The 17,698-nt window shown below is 41.9% G+C and overlaps 3 protein-coding genes and 1 long non-coding RNA gene across 6 annotated transcripts; 1 reads left to right on the top strand and 3 right to left on the bottom strand.

The window, feature by feature from the left end:
- Positions 1-19: 19 nt before the first annotated feature.
- ifngr1 (interferon gamma receptor 1) lies at positions 20-5,068 on the bottom strand. Its single transcript, XM_028411432.1, has 8 exons — positions 4,878-5,068; positions 4,765-4,842; positions 2,999-3,116; positions 2,709-2,887; positions 2,454-2,623; positions 2,146-2,317; positions 1,726-1,847; positions 20-1,636 (listed from the first exon to the last, which is right to left on the bottom strand). The coding sequence occupies exons 2-8, from the start codon at positions 4,826-4,828 to the stop codon at positions 1,253-1,255; spliced, it is 1,209 nt and encodes a 402-aa protein (XP_028267233.1). The 5' UTR covers positions 4,829-4,842; positions 4,878-5,068; the 3' UTR covers positions 20-1,252.
- Positions 5,069-8,332: 3,264 nt separating this feature from the next.
- Positions 8,333-10,239, top strand: smim28 (small integral membrane protein 28). The gene is made up of 2 exons (XM_028397998.1): positions 8,333-8,431; positions 9,829-10,239. Exons 1-2 carry the CDS (start codon positions 8,333-8,335, stop codon positions 10,237-10,239), a joined length of 510 nt encoding a protein of 169 aa, XP_028253799.1.
- A 1,049-nt stretch (positions 10,240-11,288) lies between these two features.
- LOC114440608 (uncharacterized) lies at positions 11,289-12,432 on the bottom strand. Its single transcript, XR_003671159.1, has 4 exons — positions 12,324-12,432; positions 12,135-12,198; positions 11,836-11,880; positions 11,289-11,448 (listed from the first exon to the last, which is right to left on the bottom strand). It is a non-coding gene; the product is annotated as an uncharacterized LOC114440608 (long non-coding RNA).
- A 2,452-nt stretch (positions 12,433-14,884) lies between these two features.
- Positions 14,885-17,373, bottom strand: LOC114439708 (bypass of stop codon protein 1-like). Of its 3 annotated transcripts, none has more exons than XM_028411845.1 (5): positions 17,322-17,373; positions 16,700-16,867; positions 15,445-15,984; positions 15,291-15,351; positions 14,885-15,179 (listed from the first exon to the last, which is right to left on the bottom strand). In XM_028411845.1, exons 2-5 carry the CDS (start codon positions 16,857-16,859, stop codon positions 15,119-15,121), a joined length of 822 nt encoding a protein of 273 aa, XP_028267646.1. In that variant the 5' UTR covers positions 16,860-16,867; positions 17,322-17,373; the 3' UTR covers positions 14,885-15,118. The 3 variants fall into 3 exon arrangements, with proteins under 3 accessions (XP_028267646.1, XP_028267661.1, XP_028267653.1); XM_028411860.1 differs by having other exon boundaries at positions 17,327-17,369; XM_028411852.1 differs by having other exon boundaries at positions 16,700-16,870; positions 17,322-17,355.
- Between the last annotated feature and the right edge of the window lie 325 nt (positions 17,374-17,698).

The following is a 17,698-nucleotide window of genomic DNA, read 5'->3' as shown; positions in this document are numbered from 1 at the left end:
CTGTAGATGATAATCATGTGACTTCAGAGCAGAACGTCTTTGGCAGAGTTAGATGTGGACATTCCTTTCTCTCACACAAACCAGCATCGGATGCGCACCATTTATATTGGCACCTCGAGCAGACATTCACGATCAATGTGTTGTCAAAAACAAATCAATCAAATTATATTGACACCGTATAGGACATTTTATCAGTTCATAAAATATATTTATAAAAGTAAGAAAATAAAAAACACATCTGCACAACTTGAGGAGCTGTAAACAGCTCATCTATTCCTCTTGACGCAGACAATTGAAAAAAAAACGTTCCAACAGAACCAGTTCTACAGGATGTTGGAGTTGGTAATGAATGTAGCTGCCGTTGCGTGACAAAGCAATGTTTAGGTGTGGTAAGGTTCAAATCATTATGAAATCTGCTGCCAAGAGTGGAAAGTCCACCTCGTAAACCGCAGGGTTTCTCTCGCCATCCAACTCTGAGAAAGGTGGACAGAAACTTAAAGGGTCACGTCGCCAAGCGTCAGATTCTATGGTACCACCGGACCCACCCACCCACACATCGCTGTGTGTGGCTTTCTTTGTGGAGAATAATAATTCACATTTCAATGATCACCACTATCAAATAAATCCAGAGCTGTGTCTGTGATTAAATGATACTTTATGCATGTGAAACGCACTGTGGCATTGTGGGAAAGAAAGCATACATGCTGGCAAAGACAAAACAGACCTGTAGATAAATAGATAAAACCTCCTTCCTTGTTGGAGCTTGTTTTTTTAGATCAAAGTGTCCCCTCTTCGTTCTCCGCCCTGCTGCATCTGGTAAAATGCTGCAGGAACAGTGATCATCTGAGGGAGAGAGCAGCTACAGTAGCTGCCTTTAAAACCAGGCAGGTGACTGGAAGACCACCACCAGCTTGATACCCTTCAAAGGTTAACATGGATGAAAACCATAATAGGAAAAATCACTTCCAAAATAATGCCTCAGATTGTGCAGTACACCAGACCATAGACTATTAAAACCCTGTTTGTGCTGCTGATTTACTTCACATTCAGGTTTTCTGACAGTAGACCTGACCCCTGCTGAGTAGGGTGGGTGACGGGGGAGAGAACGGATGCAGCATCACTCCAAAGTGTCTCCTGAGCAAGGCGCTGTAGTGGCCATGGTTAGCCCTGAGCTCCTAACATAAGCTAGTTTTCATTTACCTGAGTTAAAACCATCATTAAACAAACTTCAATGCCCACATCTGTCTGCAGTTTATCTTATACTGTAACCTGTGGCCATGTCTCCATTACCCATATCCACCTGCACAAATTTTGGGCAGTCATACGGCGACCTTTCTTCCTCCAAATCCAGGGAAACACTCTCCGTCCTCTCCGAGTCATCTGAAGAGTCATCTGTCCTGTGTCCTTCATACCCCACAATGCCCAGCTCCTGGCTGCTGCTCTCAGACAGTCGCTTGTCAGTGTATTCATGTCTGTCATTGCTGCCGATGCTGCTGCCCTGGGGGTTATGAAAGTGATCGATGTCCTCTGAGCTGACTGAAAGCCTCTTAGGAGGCTCGTGGATGGTGGCTGGACTGATGGCGTCGCTGGGCACAGCATTATACTTCAAGTCTGCATTTTTCCACTGGTCTGGTTTCTGTGGGTATTAGTGACATGAAGACAGACAAATAATAAAAAAGACATTCACACACTATTATCACTGTTTTCTGTTCACTTGGATCTTACCAGACAGCTGGGTTTCTTCTGTATCTCCCAGGCCTTCACCTTACAGATGCAAAATACTAGCAGACTGATTATGATGACAAGGACGGACAGCAGTGCAGCAGCAACCACCGCCACGATGATCTCTGCAATAACAACATAATATAATATAACAATAGGCTGGCTCTGTTTTAAAGGAGAGTTTCACCACGTTTCAAACCTCAGATCAGTCAAGACTGAGTTTGCATAAAAACATTGTGAGCAACCATTATTTTTCAGTGATTTCAAAAATATAATCAAATCCTTTCTCTGGCTAATCAAAGCTAGGAATCTTTATATCGGACACGAGGAGCTATAAGCTTCATGTCCTTTATGTGTTAAAGACAATCACGATGTTCATACATATTTTTTGGACTTTTTTTGGACCTCTCGGATCAGACGTACCATGTGAATGACGGACACATTTCTTTGTGGTCTTACTGAAAACCACTTGGTTCACACCGTTCCCGTCAAACAGCCATCCTTTCACTGTGACACACTTCTCCACATGCCCAGGGATCGTCACATCCAGTTTACAGAAGTCTTCTGTCACTGAGCAAAATCCATCAGTCTCTCCCTGCAGAAAGAAAATATACAATGATGAACAAAGGATATTTTTGTAATTATACAATGAGACCATTCAGGATTCCTGCTCGCCTGTTTCACACTGCAATACAAACTGAATATGGTCCATGTTTTTGACTCTTACTTACTAGACGTGTTTTGTTATCTGCAACTGGATACACGATGAATTTTAAACTGCGGGTGTCGTGTGGTTTGACAGTTTGCATCAGTTCCTTGTAGAAGCGGAAGGGATTCTCAAAGCTGACAGCGACCCCAGAGTCATCAGCCTTTACATCCACAGCAGGGAAGTCCAGGGCACCTGTGAACAGACATTCAGCTCTTCATCTCCCACTCAACTCAAACACCTTATCGGCACACTCTGCACATATTTCTGTCACACTTACATTTTGTATCGACAGTCTTTAAACTGCTAAAGGAGAAGGAGTTTGACTGCACTGCTTCAGACTGGGCGCCTCCCTGTACGGCTGTCACAGTGACATACAGGTACTCCATGTAGTTCTCTTTGTCCCACACATAGGAGCTCAGGTCATACCGAAGCTCTGTGGTTTCAGCCTCATAATGCCTTTAATAAAAGATTCACATGTTCATCATACACTCATAATATGAGTAGATAAATTCAATGAATGCCTTTATAACAGAGTAATTAAAATATTGTAGTACTGCAGATTCTTACTCAGCAGATCCTCTGAAGCTGACCCTGAAGCTGGTGTGTGGTTGGAGTTCGGGGTACTCCCACGTGGCTGTTGCTGTGACATTTTGACAGCTCACGGTTACCTTTGCTGGAGGCACAACTGCAAGTAAGGAGAGGAGACATGATGTATTCATCTCCAACCACTGGGTGTAGTTCAGCACACTGTGCCACACAAGTCGAATCAACTCTGATTGAAGAACGAACTGTTTCTAGTTTGTTTGTCCTACATCATAAAAACACTGTGACGTGCCTGCAACAAGGAAGCAGTCACACAAAGCACCACCATGTTGCTCTTCAGCATTCCAGCAGTGACACTACTTTTCAGCTTCTACATGTTTTTAGTTCTGTGAGCACTCAGACATGGGTTTCCATCAGTAGAATATAGCTTTTACTTAAAAAAAACAATGTCATGGTCAAGTGTGATGAATCTGTGTAGATAATACTGCTCACACCTTATGAGCAGTTATCAGAGGTTCTTATCAGAGAAACTGAGACAAGAGAACTACAGAAAATCAATACCTCGCCCTCTGCTTTACAGCGGAGCTATCAGGTGATCTTTGCTTTATGATAAGAGTTCAGCGATGTCACTCCATAACCTGTTATCATTTTTGTGCTTTGTTGCTCGGCAGCAAAGTTTGTAAAAACCGGTTAGTTGGATTCCCAAGTAACGATGATACATTTGACAGGGAAATGAGGAGGGAGGAAAAGTTTCCTTCAGAGTGTAAAACAGGAAGTTCGACTGCACTAAATCTTTCAGCATGTTGTAATGTCATGAAAACCACATCACACTCTGTCTTACCAGAAAACGGCAGGACTTTTTTTTACCTGGTTACTTATTACAGAGAGAGCATGTTTTACAACTCCTATATGTAGTGTGATAAAAAGTGGGTTCACTGTTCAAAGCTCTCATGTTTAACCTATAACCTTAGACTGTAACACATTACAGTTATGTTTTTTAAACACTATAACCACATGTGGTTATACCCGAGTATTTTACTGGACACATACTGACTCATGTTTACACCCTTCTTCCTGTAAACAAACTATGACAGCCTATTGCCTTGTGTTTATTGACTTAAGATACAACGAGAACAACAGGTTCAACAGCGTGGCATGCTGCTCTTCAGCATTCCACCCCTGAGTCACTGGTTGTTATTTATCTGCACCCACTTTTGTTGTACTAAGTGCAATGACAATAAAAATCCTTTACTACTCTATATTATTGTGAGGAAGGATCAGCTCACCTTGCAACGCATATAATAAGAAATAACATAACATAAAAATAAGAAACTTAGGTAGAATAATCACACAATATAATTTAAATGGTGGATTTCTGTAAAGCATTATAAAAAAGTCACTGCACAAATAAATTTCATTGAATTGTGTGTGTGTTCTGATAAATATGACTGTAAAACTGCAGCTGATGTGTCAAAGTGCGGTGTAGTCTCCACAGTAGTCAGACTGAGACTGTCCAGATTTGACCTCTGTGTCAGCAAAACGCCTCGACTGTCTGAAAACTGCAGCTCGTCAATGACCTGGTACCAGTTCATAAAGGATTTTGGGACTTTTGTGCAGTCTCAAATTATTCTGCTGCTCTTGAACTCATCTGTATGAACTGAACAAATATTATAACATCTGAATCCTCTTTAGACATAAAAAGAAAACTGTTGAATTGGAAACATGTTGTGTTTGTATGTCATTTAAAATTTAAAGATAATCTGTGCTGATGCATCACCAGCAGCTCTTACCGACGGCAGCAGAAAGCCCCCTGATGAGAAGAATCAGGGCAGTGAACGCACCCCGCATGAGCATGGCTGACAAGGCCTCTCACAGACCGTAGAACCCGGGATTCCTCCTCAGCGTCCAGGAGCGAAAAGTCATGAAATTACTTCAGTTTTCCTTCACTCACAGCACAGACTTGTCGCAACAACGCTGACTCTCGTCATCCCATTCACCGCACTTCATAATTCCCTTTCCACAGAAACAGAAACCCGCTCAGGTCACATTGCTCAGCTACAGCTCAGGTCTCCAGCGTGTATCTGTTTGTGTGAGGAAGACACGCACAGCCAGCTCCGCGAGTTTACCTGAACAACACCTACGTGACGTCACCGGATATGGGCGGTGTACGCCGACGTTTTTTTTTTTTTTTTACACCTAAATGATAATGAAGGGAAAATGTGCAGAGAGCTGAAGGAGAGAGAAGCATGTAACTATATGTAGAATATTATGTCCAATGAAGACATGACATCACATGTTTATACATATTTAAAACACAGGATAGCCTACTTATAGGCGCTGACAGGCAGAGCAAGCGTGCCAGGAGTCACACTGATGTTTGTCGCCACCTACAGGGCACATGCAGACAGTACAGTCCAACAAATTTGAATGTATGGGAACCCACATCATTTATTTAGCAAATCACATGTAAAAGGAGTGAAACAGGCTAAATGCAGTTTATTTGTTAATGATCCTTTTCTGGTCAGTGTGACAGCAAACATATCTGCAAGTATGTATCAATGATCAAGTTTCTCTGGCACTCCACACAGCCCTCACAGACTCATAGGTTTGAATGCAGTTTATATACTCCCATTCAGCATTCAACACCATTCCACAGCAGCTCATCGACAAACTGGACTGACTTGGGCTAAACACCTTGCTGTGCAGCAGGCTGATGGATTTCCTCTCAGAAACACATCCAGCACCATCACACTGAAGCACCAAGTTCCTGGGTGTGCATGTCACTGAGGACGTCTCCTGGTCAAACTACACTGCATCACTGACCAAGAGTACAGCAGCATCTCTCCTCTGCAAGCTCAGAAGAGCCAGAGACCCTCTCTCCGTCATGTGCACCTTCTGAAGAGGAGAGCAGGTCCAGGTCCAGGTGCATCACTGTGTCGTATGGAGCCTGCAGTGCCACTTGCAGGAAGATGTCTCACCGCATAGTGAGAGCAGCTGAGAAGATCATCAGCATCCCTCCCCCCTTCCTTCGGGACCACTACAACACCTGCCTCACACCGCTTCATCAGTCTGCTGCCATCACGAAAGAGTCTGTGAAGTCCTTCGTTCATTACTTCACATCTTTATTCTGCTTGGGAATCACTTCACAACCAGCTGTGGCAGTAAAATCCTGCTTACACATGGATGCATTATGTAGTTTTACATCGTTGTGCTGTTACGTGAATACCTCTTTCACCCCTGCACAATGTGAGATAACAGCTGGCAACAGACAGAATAAATAAATGTAGTGTCAGCCAGTGCAGTGGGATTACCCAAACACAGCAGCGGTTTCATGACAGGACAGCCATGATCTTCCTCTCCACTTCTGTATACTCAGACCTCCATCTTTCTGTCCACTCAGCTCGCCACGTGAGCAGTAGTTACAGCTGCTTTCTGCACGCCTGTGCCAGTAATCCTACAGCAACAAATCCCCCCCACCCCCACACTAAGAGCACTGAGCATCCCACTGGGTCGATTCCAGACAGATGTTGAACCTAACAGCTGGACCGTAGACATGTTAGTGAGTCTTTGATCAGCATTGTCATGAACCACATCTGGAATTCCACAGCAGAACTACTGAAGAGAGAAGAGAACCCAGGCTAAATGTTTAGGAGCTAATAAATCACTTTTCATCAAGTACGCTGATACTTTCTGAATCAATGCTGGTCCCATGTTAATAAACAAAACTGCTTCATTCAAGATTTCATTTATTATGATAGAAACACAGAAAACTCTTAAAAAAACATCAGATATTCCATCTGTAAAAGCAGGAGAGCTCAGATTAACCTTGAATGAATGAATAAATAAATAAATAAATAAAATCTCAGTCAGTGCATGATCCCTCACAGGCTTACCACCCACAGTGCGGTGTTATTTTAATGATGCGTAACTCAAAACAAAAAAAAATATGTAACATATTTAATTAAGAAACCTTTATTAGTCCCACAATGGGGAAATTGCTTAAGGCAGCCCAGCAAAGAGCGCCATACACCAGTGAGCTATGCAGGTAAAGTGTCTTGCCCAAGGACACACAACAGTGACTAGGGAGGAGTTGGGATCGAACCACCAACCTTCTGGTTATTGGACAACCCTGCTCCATCAGCAGCCAGGGCTTCTTTAAATCCCCTGATTGAAGGCCTGCTGAGGATTAAAGGTACACTGAATAAAGATTCTGCTGAAAAGTGTGTCGAAGGAGTCATGCGACTTTTTAACTTTCATGTGACGCCTGATGAAGACAGGAATATATTTATTGATACTGGTGATACTGGTCAAATCAAGTGCAGAGCCTGCACACAGCTTAGAAGGATGGAGGATGGATAAACATCTGCATTACAAGCAGGTGTTCAAAAGCAACAACAAATATCTTAACTCAAGATCCACTTTTTAGGTATTGAAACTTTGTCTTTTTGACACCTGAATTTATTTCCATGACAACTGCACAAACCACATCCACTGAAATGCAGCTGAAAAATAAAGCTGATAAATCAACACAGTGTTATATATACAATCATATACAGAGACAAAACAGCAGACAGAGTAATCACCAGGACAAAAAAACATGTTTCCCTCATGACCTGAACGTTTTACCACCAAAGGCTTTCCATCCCCATACAGTAAAACGTGCAAATAAATCTCCTGCCTAATCCACCCTATAGACAATTAATCAGTGTTTAATCAAAACATCTGCAGGTATTTTCTCATCGTGCAATTTTTAAATGAGGATTAATGTAAGGAGGGTGCATGCCAGCAGCTGACAATAACAACCCCCTCCTCCAACCCCTTTCAGTTCTCTGCCTTGGAAGCACCTCACCAAGGCCAGGGCTCACGTAATATGGGTAAAAACACACAACACAAAGCATTTGATTCCACAATCATTTGTTTCCTCCTCAAGCATGTTCCACGTGCTTGAGGTTGGATGTAAAGAGAAGCCCCGCCTTTTTCTGTCGCCAAGCTTCACTGGCACACGACCTGCATACACATACACACACTCTATGATATAGGGCAGCTGCATGCTTGGGAATCCCATCGCTGGCCTGAATCCTGTTCCTCTGCTGCATGTGTGGACATGTGAGTAAATGCTTAGCCTGTGGCCCCTCCCATCTGCCCCACCCCACCTCAAACATCTCACCCTCAACTCCTCCACCCTCCCTCCCCTCCTCCTTACTCTGTGACCACCCGCCGTCCCCTCAGCGATCCCTGCTCTGTTTACTTCTGAAACCTCTGGATCAACAGCTGGATGCTTTAGTTGATCACCATTCACTGCTTTTACTTCAAAACACATACTTCTCCAATCATCTATCCAACAATAACCCGAGCATCATGCGGACACTACTGGAGAGCAGCTGGATGAGGTTCGGACCGGCTGGACGAGGGTCGTATGACTGGGTGACAGGCTCGCCCTCACCACAGGAGCAGCAGGTGTGTGCAGTCAGGTTCAGCTGTGTGGATATGTTTACATGTGTTTCTGCTCGTCAAAGCTAGAAATCAATCTTTAGATGCTTGTTTTTTAAATAGATCGTCACCTGCCATGTGATGCACTTGGAGGACATTTGTTGACATTAGGTTGAACTGATCTGAATGTTGGCCACATAGTGTGATTACATGTGATTTGTTTAAAAAACTCAACAACTCTACAAAAAAGCTGCTCAGTTGCTCCATTAAGCAGGTCTTGACTTTGAATACTGGGAGCTGCCAAGTTATCTGCCAAGTTGTTGGACTGTGGAAGTGCTACAGAGGATTAAATTTGACAAAACTACCTTGAATAATATTTTGAATGGTAGACATATGGTGGCTACAAGAAGTGGTGGCTTCAGCAGTACAATCGAGAACATCCAGCTAGAGTCATTAAGAACTATTTTCAGGCACGAGATGAGCAAAAAGTCCTGCAACAGATGGTGCTGACTGCCACAGAGCCCTGATCAACCTTATGGACTCAGACTGGGATTATGTGAAGAGACAGAAGACACTGAGACAGCCTAAATTCTCCAATATGCTTGGAGCAGCCAAACTATGTGTCTGTGTCAGACCCCAGTGCAGGGTGCAGAATCTGTGCAGTATCCTATGTTGTTTTGATATTTCTGCCATGACTCTGTGTACTTGGAAAGAATTCAAAACATCTGAATGATCAAATAAAAGTTAAAGATTGCAGTAGATGCAATAATTCGTCCTGACGCTCTCGCTGCTCCACATAAATGGCAGCAAGCTCACCATTTACAAAACACCATTTTTTATTCTATTCTTTGAGATCCTTTAAGCGTGACATGAAGTCAGGCACTTTCAGGACAGCACTCTGTACTGAGAGCAGTTGGGTGACACTCAGATGGATTGAGAATTAGGACCAGAGTCCGCAGGGTGCCGGGTCATCCAGGCAGCATTAACTAATTGCTAGAAAAAGTGAGGCGGTGAGGGGAATTTGGGACACTGTGAGCGGATGTAAGCAGCACTGCCACATGTTGTTCTCTCACAGCTGGAGGGGTGCAGGATCGTCTAGGATCGTCTCTGGAACACCCAGACTCAGAGTTTGTTAAAGCTTTGTGAGCCGCTCTGCAGGCTGGCAGCTTGTGCAGCTCATTCACAGATCACAGAGTCAGTTTTTAATAATAAAAGGGAGACACAATTAACCACATCCATAACCAAATAAAAACACTGACACAGAGGTCCAGAAATCTACCGGAACAACAAGAATGAGAGACACAAAGAAATGACCAAAAACAAACAAAATGCAAAACTGCTGCAAACAACGTGACACTGAAAGGGAGAGATACAACAAGTTGTCCTTTCTCAACTCTATCTTTCTCTTTTTCATTTATCCATAGAGTGAGTTGGAATTTGGGGAGGACAGGAAGTCAGAGCTGATGGTCTACATTGTCCTTCCTGTTACGTCTGTCCTCCTGCTGGCTGTCCTGGTGGGTCTGATCTACCGTCGGTGTTCCCGCAGCAAGCTGACCTTGGCCAACATCATCTCTCTGGACCTCCAGGATGCAGAGAGCAGTGCTGAATTCCTCTCCTCCCTGACCAGGAATGCAGAGCGTCACACCAGCACCAGCTCTGATGGATCAGATGGTGTCTTCGTCATGGTCTACTTGCCTCCACCATACGAGGAAACACTCACTAAGATCACACGTGCTGCCAGCCTGTCAAGCTCCAAAGATGTGGAGTCAATAAAAATAGAAGATCTGGAGGCCAAGCTGTGTCCAGAGCTCAAGTCCAGTGGCTACTTCTTGTGATGTGGCTTTCCTTCCACCACATAAAAAGACTCCAGTTTTTTAACAGCCTTATGCCTAAATTGTACTCAGCTCATCATTACACTTGGCAGCTTGTTTAGCCACTTTTTAGTTCCTAGTTTTGGTTTTAGAACACATTTAGGGTACTGTAGACGTTCACACTGTCACTGTTGATCAGCAGCAACATTCTGACTACCTGCCCAGAAGCGAGCAGATTGGAATAAGAGGAAATATCTGGTAGTAAAAGCACATCCTGGACTTGAAAGACCTCAAGAAGAATGGCAACAGTGCTCTGAATCTGCTGTGTAAATAGACACTTCTCTGTGTTGTCTTCTGCCCTTTATTGTCCAAATAACAATAAATAATTCACATCATTTTGGTATCAGTTTAACTCATTTAAAGGCATCTTTAGGCAATGATGAACCCTTTGTGGTTGGAGAAAGAACTAGTATTGTTTTCTCTGCCTTTATAGTCCTGATGCTCACCAGCATCCTGGGAGACATCAAATGAACCGTATGTACTGCAGACATAAATGTAGCACCTGAAACTGTAAGGAAACATGCCCTCTAGTGGTGGCAGGTTAGAACTCCAACATTACCAATACTTGTAAAGTACACATTAAACTGCAGAAGAAGTTAAAATAAATAAATATACTTCAAATTTTATGAAATTATTATCTCAACAGAGGAGAACCTTTTTTAACAGGTTTATATGTCAAAAAGACATTAGAAAGGGAGGGTATTTTAAGTTTTCTTCTCCCAGATTTAGCTTTGTGCATCAAGGCTTTATTTTTCTCATTATAATGTCATATCATTTTTTAAAATTGTTTTGTATCTATTTTTTTCTGTGGTGATGAAATGATTCAGCCCTATGTCATTATATATATGGTATAAATGTACTGGGCCCCCAGGTGACACCGTTCTGCATAACGAAACAACTTTACTGTCACCCAGACCAGAGCATATACACTTTGATCAACCCAGCTGTAATATAGTAGTGTTGTAGTATACTGGATTACTCACACAATTATGCAACAACAGGTGTGCCATGCTTCATTTTTATTGCTGTCATAAATCTCTGGCAACTTATGTGACAGATATTTAATCATTCCAGTCATATTTGTGGACACAGAATGAAATATTTTATTTGCATTCAGAGAAGTACCGAGAGGCTTTCAAATCTCTGCACTGGCCCTGCAGGATGAGTCTGATCCTGCACAAAAACAGAAGGAAGCATCATCACACCAATGACATTTATCAGAACTTATGATTTTAAAGCAACACTATGCAACCTTCTGTTCCTTGTTAGACCTTTGAGGTCAGCTCATATTGCACATTTCATTGTATAGTATTTAAACTGCTCTAAAAATCCTTAGAGGCGACATGACAAATGCTGTTGATCACTGACTTTAACCATTGTTTTGGTTATAGTCAAATACCTCTTTGTACAATCAATATTTCACCATAGAAAGTTCACTTTTTGGACGTATCCACATTTTGAGCCTGCTTTGTCCTGCAGTGGTGAAACTGTGATCTTCAAGTACAATAGTTGCATAGTGTTGATTTACAGATTTCAAGAACAGATTAAGGTGTAACTCACGCTCTCTTGAAGTCTTTCCAGTGCGGCACTGCAAAGCCATTTTCACTGTGGAGATTTCACAATACAAACAGAAAAACATTTCACTCATCATATTGTGTAGAGTTGTTTTATATCATCTCCAAATTTATGTCAAGGTTCTATGTTTTTGTTATGCACAATAATCTTAAGTCTCTAAAGTTAGAAGTGTGCAACTTTCACTGATGCACACATTATATGACAGCCTGCAGGTTAAGGTGGGGACGTGTGTTGAATTGTGGTTTCATCTGAAGAACTTGAAAATGAAATAAACAAAAACTTACACAAGTTCGGTCAAGAGTGTCATCACACACCTGACATCATCACTCTCATCGTCATTGATCAAGTCTGCAAAGACAGCAAGGTAGGTTGCAAGCTTACAGTTAACGTCTGTACAGTTAAACCTAATGATGGTTTCTGATAATGACAATATATAAATGTGGGATTTGAATATAAGTGAAACTAAAACTCACCATCACAAGCCATATTGCAGATGTTGGGTGATGGAGTGATGGTGTCATTACAGACCAGGTGACTACTGAGCCCAAAAAGACCATAGAGGGTCCAGGCATCATCGCCCTCCTCACTGCTGTCTTGAAGACGGGGGCGGTCATTGGTGTTGTCTTTTACCTCAGACGAGTTGGACCCGCCTCCATGGGAACTACTCCTCTTCCCCCTGCTGTGACTGTCTCCTTTCCCATGGCCCAGCTCCGTCACGGAACTGGTGTTAAAATCTGACACCAGTTCTGCGTAGCAGACAACTGATGGACACAAAGAAACACACACACAGAAATGCATTACAGAACAAAATACATATCGTATTTTTGAAGCCTGAAAATTGCTGTATTTTTGCAATTTTTGTTTAAAGTATATACTTTAGTTTTTACATTTTTGTCTATATAACTAAACTCTTCTGTAATTTCTCTATATTTTTTTATTAAAATGTGACTATAAGGAGACTTAAATATGAAACAGGTCAAAGACATCATTACCAACCAAAAAGGTCGCTGTCTAAAATCTAAATCTAAATAAGCAGAGGACACGGACTGTGTGATGCTGGTGGCTCCGAGCACCATTGCCTCACTTCAGTAAGTGATGAGAATAGAACAGACAATAAGGGCAGTGATCTTAAAACATATACACTTAATTATTGCTCCAATAAGAAATAATGAAATAATTCGTGCTTACATCAGATAACAATACCTCAGTCCCAGCAGCTTTCAAACTTGGTTACAATTCTTAAAATCCATACTTACTCTTGGCCACCAAGTTCGGATCATTCAGTCCTGACTGCTGGACCTTCACGGGCAGCTGAGCCATTGCGTTCTGCACCAGTGTTTTCACACTGCATTTTGTCAAAACCTTAGCTCCAGCCAGGCCACAGCCCAGCACTGCCAGAAGACACACAGCAAGGACCTTCATCTCGACTCCAACTATCACATCTGACTCTGAAAACGTACGTGTCTTGAAATAAATACTACCTCTGGAGCCTACGGCAGTGAATCTGAGAGAACTTACATCTTTTGTTCCCCCCATATAAAGGCCACTCCCTGGGCTCTCAAAGTGCAGCATGTTCAGGCCAAATCTCATGCTCAGCTTTGGGTTTCTGAGCTGAAAAGAGGTCGGGGGAGAAAAATGATCCATCTACCTGGGAGCATCCTTTCTTGTTTACAGGTCACACCTTCTTCCTGTTGAAAAGACCATAGCACATGAGACAAAGAACCAGATAAGGTGAAACAGTTTATCCCCCCACGTCATTATAAAACATTATGAGGATCAGGTGTCTGTGCAGACATCATGACAGCAGTGAATACAAATTGTCCTTAATATAAGGCCACCTATTTTCTGAGTACAGCTATCATATTTACCTTAGAACAATGCAGAAAGAGCACATTTTAAATCCAGTGAATACATTTTCGTGGAAAAAACTTATTGGGAATTAGATACCAACGTTGTTTTTAGTTACCAATCATGCAATCCTCCACCCCACTGAAAGAAAGTGTCTATAAAATGCATTTATTGTAAAGACAGAAAGATAAAGGTGGTGAAGGAATTCATACAGTTGGAAGTCAGTATGTCAGCAATAAAATGTTAAGTAACTACTCTGCAGATTTATGTGTATATGTGTGGGCACTAATACACTGAATGAACAGGACATTTTCTTGATGAACTGTGTATTACAGAGTATTAAGGGTAGAATATGCAGTAGATACAATTCAAAACATTTAAAAATGAACCTTATTCGCAGGATGTGAGCAGCTGTGCTTTGTGCCTCAGACCTCTGTGTATTGTGTTACAGAGATGTTAGCATGATAGCCATCTAGCAACAATTCACACCGTCATGTAATCCCACTTTGCATCAGTAGGTGGTGATGATGTGCAGGATGAGCTACACCATCTCTGCTTGCTGTAGGGCCCAGGGCTCCGGTCTTCCATGGTGCCTTATGTTGTGAGGCTGAGGGAGCAGTGCATGGGGGAGAGGAGCCCGCTCTCTACACAATAACACACGTCTTTGCTTGATCTGCAGTCTGACATTCAGCTGATTGCAGTGAGGTAGCATTTTGACAAGACCATGGTTTGTCAAACTGTGTTGACCTATTCAAAGTAGCACTATCAGATGGTGAGACAATATAAATTCCCTGAGAGGATCTTGGTTGTTCTTGTGTCAGACAGTTGTCCCTCAGGACACAACAATGGCTTCACTTTCCTCACGTGAGTCTTCTTTCCCAGGTACCAGTTGCAGTTGCACAGTGTTTTAGTCTCTTTGATTAGTTATACTTTCGAGTGTTGTTTATCAAGTGGAGGTGCAAGCATGGTTATAGATGGTCATTGCTGTAGCAGAATATATAGCCTGGTTCGTAAATGCTGGTTATTTTTATAAAAGCACAAACACACACTTTGCGGAGCAAAACATATTTATTGAAAGATCACAGAAAGCAAAGGGTACAAAAATGCTCATTTTTCATGATCACATTTGCACCACTAAGAAATCTGAGAGAGAAGACTGATTAAAGGTAAAGGCATATACATGCCAGATCATACTCGGCATACAATGCATAGATCTAGTTTTTTTAATATGAAAATGTGTAAATGATTAAGAATAAAGATACCCAAATGACAAATACAGTGCCATTCATCTTTGATTTGTGGAGGGCGTGGAGGTCTAGCCTGCAGTGTGATGATATTTGCTAGCTCATGTTGGAGGTTGATCACACAAAGGTGGTGCGTGTGTTACTGCAGGTAGAAAATGTGCCTTCACAGCAGCTCCTCAACAATTGTTGAGGATATTTTCAAACTGGCAGTTGTAAGTGGCACTCCGCACGTAATACCTGTTTGATGGAAAAACAACAACAACAAAACGTTACTAAAGTAGTTGACATGAAATATACTATGACAGGTCCAACCTCCCAGTAATGTGTGTTGGCTGTACAGGAACTCACCACCACAGGTTGGACTTTACAAAGCACTCGATGTCATCTGTGATGTCATCATCAGTAAACGCTTCACGGGAAAGAAAAAGATGTTATCTCAAGTGTATCTGAATAAATAATTCATTACTGTTTCTTTAGTCTTGTCTTTGATGTATAGACTCACCTGTGCAGGAAGATCGGCAGACATTTCTGGACCAGCGATAGCCTGAGTCACAGAAGTGGCTGTCAGACAGCTGGAAGAGTCCGTAATAACCAAGGGACCAAAGGACACGCTGTTTGTGGGGGGGTCGTTTTTTACGTTTCCCATCATCGACTTCTTTGCTCTCATCACTGAGGTGGTTGTCGTCTTCCTCTACCTCCTCCTCATCAAACCTGTTTTCCTCCCTGTTCAGCAGTTCCTCTGTCTTCATATCGATATTTTCAACATCCATGCTGTCTAAGTCAGCCTCCCGCTTTCGCCTGCTGTCTGTGGTGGTGTCAGTAGGAGTAGTGGTGGTGGTGGTGGTGGTAGGAGTAGGAGCAGAGGTGGTGGTGGTGTCGGTAGGAATAGTAGGAGTAGTAGTAGGAGAGGTAGTAGTAGTAGTAGTAGTAGTAGTAGCGGTGGTGGTGGTGGTGGTGTTCGGAGCAGAGGTGGTCATGCGTGTGCCAATCACCTTGATCAAATTGCTGTTCAGGTTGGATGTCCTGCTCACTTCACAGACAACTGCAACAATCCAGACATGCAAGCAGAGAGCAAACGAGGAAAGGAAGAGAAGAAGATGGTAATCAGCATGGCTCACTTCTTTTAACATGCAGCATGTCCTTTGAGTTGTTGTGATTGTTGCTGGGTTCTACACGCCACACCCCTGATTGATAGGAACCTGGGCACCTGTGCTGTTACTGAATATATATAATTTGCGTGATTCCATCTATTCAGTGTCTAATAGTTCTATCATAAGGAAAGAAAATAAAACTATTACATTATACTGTTTACACAGACTCTTTGAAAATAGGAGCTACTTGTACTCAGGCTATTTATCATAATGATGAAAACTCATTTCTAAAGACTTCAGAATTGGTGTCTCACAAGGTTTGTATCTGCAGTACACTTTTGTTGGTTTCCTATGACACATACAATTGAAACTAAGCACTATTGCCACCTATTACATTAGACAAACTCTCTTTCATGACCATAGTCAGGTCATTAAAGTCAAACCTGCACTCAGTACCATCATCTGAGACATGGGTTCAACTGCACAGAAATAAATGGTTACAGCCTTTTATAGCATTTAAAGATGAATTCCCCCTTTTATTATTCTAGCCTTATAAAACCAACACGTCTTAATCATATTAAGAGTTTAAACAAGTCGATGCCAGTATTCTACTAATATGCCCATATTTTTACTAGGAGTTCGGAGGGCAGCTATTTGTGACCTCACCTCTTGAAATGATCTTATCCTTCATTTTCTCAAGGTTGCTCGGCAGCTTGATGGCTTTCTCAAGCTTCTTTTTCAGCTCGCATTTGGAGACGATGCGGCTCTCAGAAAGGCTGGGCAGCACAACTGCCACAGCCAGCACCAGCAGCAACCCCAGCTTCATGTCGGCACCTGAGGGACAGAGAAACCCAGAGTTGAAGGAAACCTGTGATGCTCACATTTTTGTGAAATGTTTCATTTTTATGTGTTTTGTGATGTATTTTTCAGGTCAGCAATGTAAAAGTCAAGAAACAAGTGTTTTCTTTCATTTTTTTTCCTTGGCCTCGCACCTATCTATGCAATTGTTTTTTTTTTTTAAGGAAAAGTATAATTTATTATTATTATTATTATATAATATTATTATTATTAAATATATCTTCTTAAGTTGATTTAATTTATAGTATATTAGCAAAACCAAATAAACAATTTATACATTCACAATGAAAACTAAACTTAAAGAGAAGACTTCTAAACACAAGGCAGCCTCTTCTATTTTTTTTAAATTATTTTTTATTTATTATAACCAACATGATAAGAGAGTTTGTTACAGTTGTCTTCCCAAACATGACAATAAATGATAACCTACCTTACCTTAGTTCTTCTACCTGAAAGTCTTAGTCACCAGAAGTTTCCTCTGTGAGTGTGTGCGAAAGCTCCTGAGAGTTTATATATCATGACCACAGACAAACCTGTTTGACTGCTGTCATAGTTTTCTGCATAGTTTCCTTTAAGGAAATTAAACATCGTCCAAGTTGACAGAAGAATGCAAGAAGGTGGAGATCTGTTAAAACAGGGATTACATCTAAAAATAACACTCGACACCTAACACCAGCACATTGTAGTCTTCATTGACCCATGTTTCAAATGACAGCAACTAATCATGATGTGAACGTGTCATACAGACTGTATATGAGTTCATATGTGTGACTATTATGCACACCAGCTGAGATTTATAGCCAGATT

This window comes from Parambassis ranga, chromosome 1 (assembly GCF_900634625.1).
Source record: "Parambassis ranga chromosome 1, fParRan2.1, whole genome shotgun sequence".
Classification (NCBI taxonomy): domain Eukaryota; kingdom Metazoa; phylum Chordata; class Actinopteri; family Ambassidae; genus Parambassis; species Parambassis ranga.
The sequence above is the reverse complement of the archived record's forward strand: the minus strand, read 5'-3'. Positions and strand labels throughout refer to the sequence as shown.

Bases quoted from the DNA above. Each gene is read 5' to 3' on its own strand.
- ifngr1 (XM_028411432.1), bottom strand. From the start codon at position 4,828: ATGCTCATGCGGGGTGCGTTCACTGCCCTGATTCTTCTCATCAGGGGG. The intron at 3,117-4,764 runs GTAAGAGCTGCT...CCTTACTTGCAG, and splicing joins GGGGCTTTCTGCTGCCGTCG to TTGTGCCTCCAGCAAAGGTA. The intron at 2,624-2,708 runs GTAAGTGTGACA...GTCTGTTCACAG, and splicing joins AAAGACTGTCGATACAAAAT to GTGCCCTGGACTTCCCTGCT.
- LOC114439708 (XM_028411845.1), bottom strand. From the start codon at position 16,859: ATGAAGCTGGGGTTGCTGCTGGTGCTGGCTGTGGCAGTTGTGCTGCCC. The intron at 15,985-16,699 runs GTGAGGTCACAA...GGATTGTTGCAG, and splicing joins GGATAAGATCATTTCAAGAG to TTGTCTGTGAAGTGAGCAGG. The intron at 15,180-15,290 runs GTGAGTTCCTGT...TCCATCAAACAG, and splicing joins GTAAAGTCCAACCTGTGGTG to GTATTACGTGCGGAGTGCCA.
- smim28 (XM_028397998.1), top strand. From the start codon at position 8,333: ATGCGGACACTACTGGAGAGCAGCTGGATGAGGTTCGGACCGGCTGGA. The intron at 8,432-9,828 runs GTGTGTGCAGTC...ATTTATCCATAG, and splicing joins CCTCACCACAGGAGCAGCAG to AGTGAGTTGGAATTTGGGGA.